The 6,000-nt window shown below is 50.8% G+C and overlaps 1 protein-coding gene across 1 annotated transcript; it reads left to right on the plus strand.

Moving 5' to 3' along the window:
* The first annotated feature begins 3,121 nt into the window (after nt 1-3,121).
* On the plus strand, nt 3,122-4,382 carry LOC136538618 (dof zinc finger protein MNB1A-like). The gene has a single exon (XM_066530576.1). It carries the CDS (start codon nt 3,187-3,189, stop codon nt 4,168-4,170), a length of 984 nt encoding a protein of 327 aa, XP_066386673.1. The 5' UTR covers nt 3,122-3,186; the 3' UTR covers nt 4,171-4,382.
* Nucleotides 4,383-6,000: the final 1,618 nt, after the last annotated feature.

A 6,000-nucleotide genomic window follows, 5' to 3' on the forward strand; every position in this document is an offset into this window, starting at 1 on the left:
GCCAGCCTCGAGCGATACGGAGAATAGATGTCTCATTCGAGGCTGTACGCACGAGGCCTCGGGCGAGACGGAGATTGGGCTCCTTGCCGAGGCCTCCCGCGAGAGGCCTCGCGCGAGGCGGAGATTTCGTCAGGGCGTCGAGACCTCCCGTGCGAGGCCTAAGGTGAGGCGGAGAGCCGGTGGGCTCGGACGGGGCCGGTGATGAACCCATGGCTTACCTTCTGGCTTCGTTGTTGATGGGATTTAAGTGACTCTTTTGGTGTACGCTCGGGGTATCCCGTTTTATGGTACCCGACACCTACTTACACAAATGAAGAAAAAAGATAGTGGAAACAATTACTTATATTAAAAGGACTGCATGTGTAGAAGCAACGTGCTGCTGTGTCTGGATGTCTCGATTGAAATACGTCGGCCAGAAAACCACAATCACAGTTAGAGACAGGGAGGTCAGGAGGGACGGGGGCATCTTTGCTAGACGCGTCGGGGTATAATTCTCGAGGACAACCCTGCTTTCACCAAAACTCCTCCTGATACATTTATTACATCTAACAAAATGGTTGTAATTTAACAAACAAAAATCAAAACATCACAAATTAATGTCAATGAGAACCATAACTACAATACAACTAATTTTGTTCTAAGAATCAAAAGCAATTAACATTAAACCCTAAACCTAGGGTTGTATAATACAAATATTAAAAATTGCATAAAACCCTAAGTAATGACGATTCTTAGGTTGAAAAATCCAACTAATATATACTGAATCGATGCGAAAAAGTAGGAGAGGAGTGAGGATACCTTGTTCTCGAAGATCTACGAATCAAATTAAAGTTTTCAAGGTCCAATATACCAATTCGTAAGGTAGAGCGAAGTGGGGAGAGAAAAAATCTGAGTAGGAGGAGAAAGAAGAGGAAAAAGGCTCGGACAGGAAGGTTGAGGCCGGGGTTAAAACACCACCTCGGCGCCATAGGTCATGGCGTCAGGTTCGGCGGCAAGATCTATGGCGCTAAACTTGGTGCCAGGATCTATGGCACCGAGCTGCCTGTCAGGTCACCGCCACATCTACGTCGAGCCTAAGACCTCGGCGTCAGCAACGATGGCGCCGAGCTAAGGGTTTAGATTTTAAAATCTTACCTATAGAGACATACTTGTGAAAAAATTTCAAAAAAATAACTAAAAAATAAAAAATTCGGCCTGGGAGGCCGCGGGACAGGAGAGGAGACGAACGAACGAGAGTGGCCGGAGAGAGTAGAGTAGGCCACACCGGGCAGCAGCATGCCATGCGATGCGACTGGGCGCGTCGTCAAAGGCTGCAGGTCATGTTTTGTGCCCGGCGGCCTGCGGGCTCGCTGGTCTGGTCTGGTCCCCCTGCATTCACGCGGGTCCCATGCCATCAGTCTCTGGGCAGGAAGAAGATGCTCGGTCGTGGTCGCTGGTCCGGGGTGCATGCCCATGACAACAACGCATCAGCTCCAGTCGGCCCGGCCGGCCGTCTTCCATCGCCTCGCCTGCATGGGTCAGTCAAGGAAGGACAGGCACGGCTACTCCATCCGTAGGATCGATCGGTGTCTAGATAGGTGCCTGTTTGCCGCCGCCTCGGTTGCAGCACCTTCAGCTCATTATCCATGCTCGTCTCGTCTCGTCTCCTTGCAGCTAGCGCTCGTCCCTCGTCCGGGCGGGCAGCCATAGCTTGTAGCAATTCACATTGCACGACCCAGCCAAGGACGCCTATCATGTGTTCATGACATAATAATGTGCTGTGAAGTGGCAACAATACCTTTAATTAGTTTTATTGCCCATTGTAACTGTGTACTCCAACAAACCCCTCTGTCCCTTAATATTTGTTGCCATAAAAAGTGTGCTGGTGAAATTTTCTTAAGTTTGACTAAACTTGTATAAAGTATTAGCAATATTTATATTTTTAAATAAATTTATTATAAAAATAGATTCAACGATCTATCTATGTATCGTAAATATTAATATATTTTATATATATTTGATCAAATTTGTGTCCGTTTGACTCATCGGGAAGTGAGAAAGACAGATAAAAAGGGATGGAGTGAGTATCACACCCCAATGAATCCAGCTCTTCTCTTGTTATCTCATGTCATGTCACTGTTTTTACCTAGCGCGTAATCGATGTGCCATGCATGTTATACAGATTGAAAAACTCCCATCAAATTAACTTGCCGTGAGCGAATGATCGGCCTCATATTCCTGTATGTCGTCCTCCGGTCAGCGGCGAAGCCACAGTGCATGTGTCGGGGTCATGCGACCCCGATAACTTTGTACGAATCAGTGGAACCCCGCGTATTCCGGCCAGCTACGACCCCATCAAATTGAGTTCATGAATCTGTGCGACCTCGGCAACAGTTTAATCTAGATTCGCCGTTGCCTCATGTGAATGTGAATCGACCTATCCGGCCAGCATGGCAAGGTACAAATCACACACGTGATGACGAGGTACGACGATCAAAGGTGGAGGTTGTGGTTGTGGACCTATGGCACGGCAATTGGCTAGTGGCAACAATCGAGTACTATGGCAAGTTGCGCCCTATTTATTTGGTTTATAAACCTTATTTTTTAATAAACGAATAATATATTTCTCTTACAATAAATTATCTTTTAGTCCTAGCTTAAGAGCCAAGCGAACAAAACATCATCGTCAATCACTCCTGAGTGCGTGCTACTAGCTATAGTACTAGCTAGCTGCAACTCCAAGAAGAAAAATTCACATAGTGCATGCATATGGAGACACGACATGGAAGGACAAGCCTAGAGCAGATAGGAGTACGTGAGTTGTTTGATCGGACGTCGCACAATGGACGACGGATAAAACCATGCATGCATAGGGCATAGGCACAACACCAGCAGGTGGTCGCGTGACCAGCGGTGGTGGTGGCGCCCGCGGCCTGGAATCCACTGTGCAGACTGCGCCCTGCGTACTGAACTCGTCAGCCTTCTGTCAGCATCCGTACCCATCAGTCTTTTTCAATCTCCCTGTCTGTGTCTGCGTTTGCGTTTGCAGCGACTACTCCTAGCGTGCACGCGCGTATATATACCACCCATGGGCCGGCGTCCCGGCTCAAACAGCAGCAAGAAGCATATACGTACACAGAGACATCGTCACCATCAGGTCCTCGCCAGAGAGCATCAACTTCTCCAATCTCAAGCTAGGAGCATCCAATGGCAGGCCAAGTAATGGAAGCTCAGGCGACGCGGCTGCAGCCTCCCACCATGTCGCCGTTCGCACCGCTGCCGCACAACACCTGCAAGCACGACGTCCACCACCACCTCACCACGACGAAGACGACGACAGGGATGGCCGCCACTTTCGGCAGCACCAACAATGTCTCCACCGGTGCGGTGGCCGACATGGCCGCCTACCTCCAGCAGCTGCAGGACGCCGCGGCAGCCGCCGAGGCGGCCAATAAGAGCAACAGCACCGGCAACGGCGGGACCGGCGGCGCGGCGCGCGGGGAGCAGTGCCCGCGGTGCGCGTCGCACGACACCAAGTTCTGCTACTACAACAACTACAACACGTCGCAGCCGCGGCACTTCTGCCGCGCCTGCCGCCGGTACTGGACGCTGGGCGGCTCCCTCCGCAACGTCCCCATCGGCGGGTCCACGCGCAAGCGCCCGCGCCTGGCGCACCACCACCAGCACCAGCACGCCAGGCGCGCTCCGGCGGCGGCGCACGTCTTCGGCGGCCTCGGCCTCGGCGCCGGCGCGGCGCCGCCGATGATGATGCCTCCCCTGCAGCCGTCGTCGTCGTCGTCGCAGGGACAGGGCGGCGGCCTACTCGGCTCGCTGTTCGCGCTCGGCGCCGCGGGGCCGCTGCTGGAAGGCCGCGGCGCAGGCTCGTCGTCGTTCGACTTCGACCTCGGGCTCGGGCTCCCGACAACCGGGCCCTTACACCTGGGCGCGGGCGCCGGCGAGGCGGCGGCCGTGCAAATGCAAGGCCTCGGGCTCAGGGGAGGTGGTGGCTCCGCAGCCGAGTCGTCGTCGTCCTTCCTCTGGCCCGCGGGGCTGCTGCTGGACAACGACAGCGCGGACACGTGGAAGATGCCACCAGGCGCCGGTACGGGTTCAATGTGGCCGGACTTCTCCGCTATTACGGCGGTGCCACAAACCGGCGGGATGCTGCATGGCCGGGGCCACCTGATGTGAGACGGCGTGCTTCCTTCGTGGCGTCCTACAGTATAAAGCGCTAGCTCTATGCATGCAGCCCGGGCCGGCTTGCACTGCATTGGCACACAGGCAGCATACGTAGGTCTTTTTTTCCCCGCATTGTATTATTGGATTGTGTCGTGTCTTGTGTACGCACGCCGTGCTTGAGGTTCTTGCCTGTGCTAAGCTACGAAGGGTCCTCCAAGTTTGCAGTTTTGGTCTGCCTTATGACTCCGTTTGGCTGGCAGAATTTTGACTAGAACTAACTGAAAAACACTGTTTTGATTGAATTATTGTAAGATAAAAACACTGTTCTAACTAAAAAAAAGAAACCGAAATATGGGGTAAGCCGAACGGAGCCTAGGTACTTTGTTGTACGTAGAACGGTCAAGCTTCAGGTTCGTGGCTGTACGTACCAGCCTGTTCGGTTGGCTGGTTCGTTTCGTTGGTGCTGGTTCGTAAAGAAGTACTGCTGGTTGATTTATGTAAGAGAAAAATACTGTTCCGGCTGAAAATTTACGATCGTTTACGATAAGCCACGGCCAAACGAAAAGGCAGCTATCTCGTTGGGCTGCCGAGTTCTGCTCGTGTCTCGTGTGCATGTGAATCTTAAGCTTATACAGTTGTATCTTACATGTAATTTAAAAGCGAATTCGCTAGCGTAGAACTGGAAAACCAGAAGCGGCTTTTTGCGTAGAGTGTGCCAGATTGTGTAGACCGTCGGATGAGAAAATTGTAGCCCAGTTCTTCAGTTTTTGTATGACGAGAAAATTAGCCCAGTACATGCACCATGTGCAAAGCCAAGTTCCAGATACAGCCCAACATATTGCCGATGTTGAGTAGCCCAGTGAGAAAATCAACCCAACACGAGCGCACTGAAGCTCCCAAAAGACGGGCCCATTGGCACGGCCCATCAAAACTTCTGTACTCGCCGGCCAACCACGCTGCGCCGCCCGTCTCCAGCTCGCAAAATCATTCGCGGCCCGTCTCAAACTCTCAACCGACAGTCCGACTTCTCCTCTAAAACAACTCACAGGAGACAAAGGCCCCGTTTGGCAGAGCTTCACTTTACTAGTAAAGTCATTTTTTTTTTGCTTTAGCTCCACGAACAGCTTCACCATTGGAGCTGAAGCGGTTTTGGTAAATCATTTGGCAAAATAGTTTCCCTATAAAAGCATGTTTTTAGGGGCCTGGAGGAGGAGCCGGGAGAAGCCACTTTTTTTTTTTTTTGCTCCATCCCACCCCAAATCATTGTGAGAGCATGTTTTTAGGGGCTTCACCAGTGAAGCTATTTCACTTTACCCTGTTTGGCAGAAAACGGCTCCAAACGGCTCCTGAAGCCGATGAAGAAGCCCTGCCTAACGAAGCCAAAGAAATGAAAAGTTTTAGCTTTATCGGCTTCGGCTCCTCTAAAATAGCTTCTGAGAGCTAGTCAAACAAAACAAAAACAAAAAAAAAAAGCTTCTCCGTCTCATAGGAGCCGTTTTGGAGGACAAGCAGCCGGAGCCAACAGGACCGGCTCAGACATTTTTGAGGCCCTAGGGCAAGATCGAAATAGAGCCCCCCGTCATCATATATATTTGCCGTGTCAATTATAAAGCTAATATATATTAACACAAAATTTTAGTGTAGACTTTGGAAGTGATTTGGTCTATCGTTTTTAAAGTATAGTAGCATGTGGTTTTGACTCGGCGTAGTCTCCAACATTGCCATTAAATTCCACTCGTACAACGTTTGGTTTATAAAACGAATTCATGGTTTTGATAGTACCCATTTTAATCATAAATTCTAAATATTGTGAGATAATTTGTTAGCAAATATAAAGATGCT

Source organism: Miscanthus floridulus, chromosome 2 (genome assembly GCF_019320115.1).
Source record: "Miscanthus floridulus cultivar M001 chromosome 2, ASM1932011v1, whole genome shotgun sequence".
Lineage (NCBI taxonomy): Eukaryota > Viridiplantae > Streptophyta > Magnoliopsida > Poales > Poaceae > Miscanthus > Miscanthus floridulus.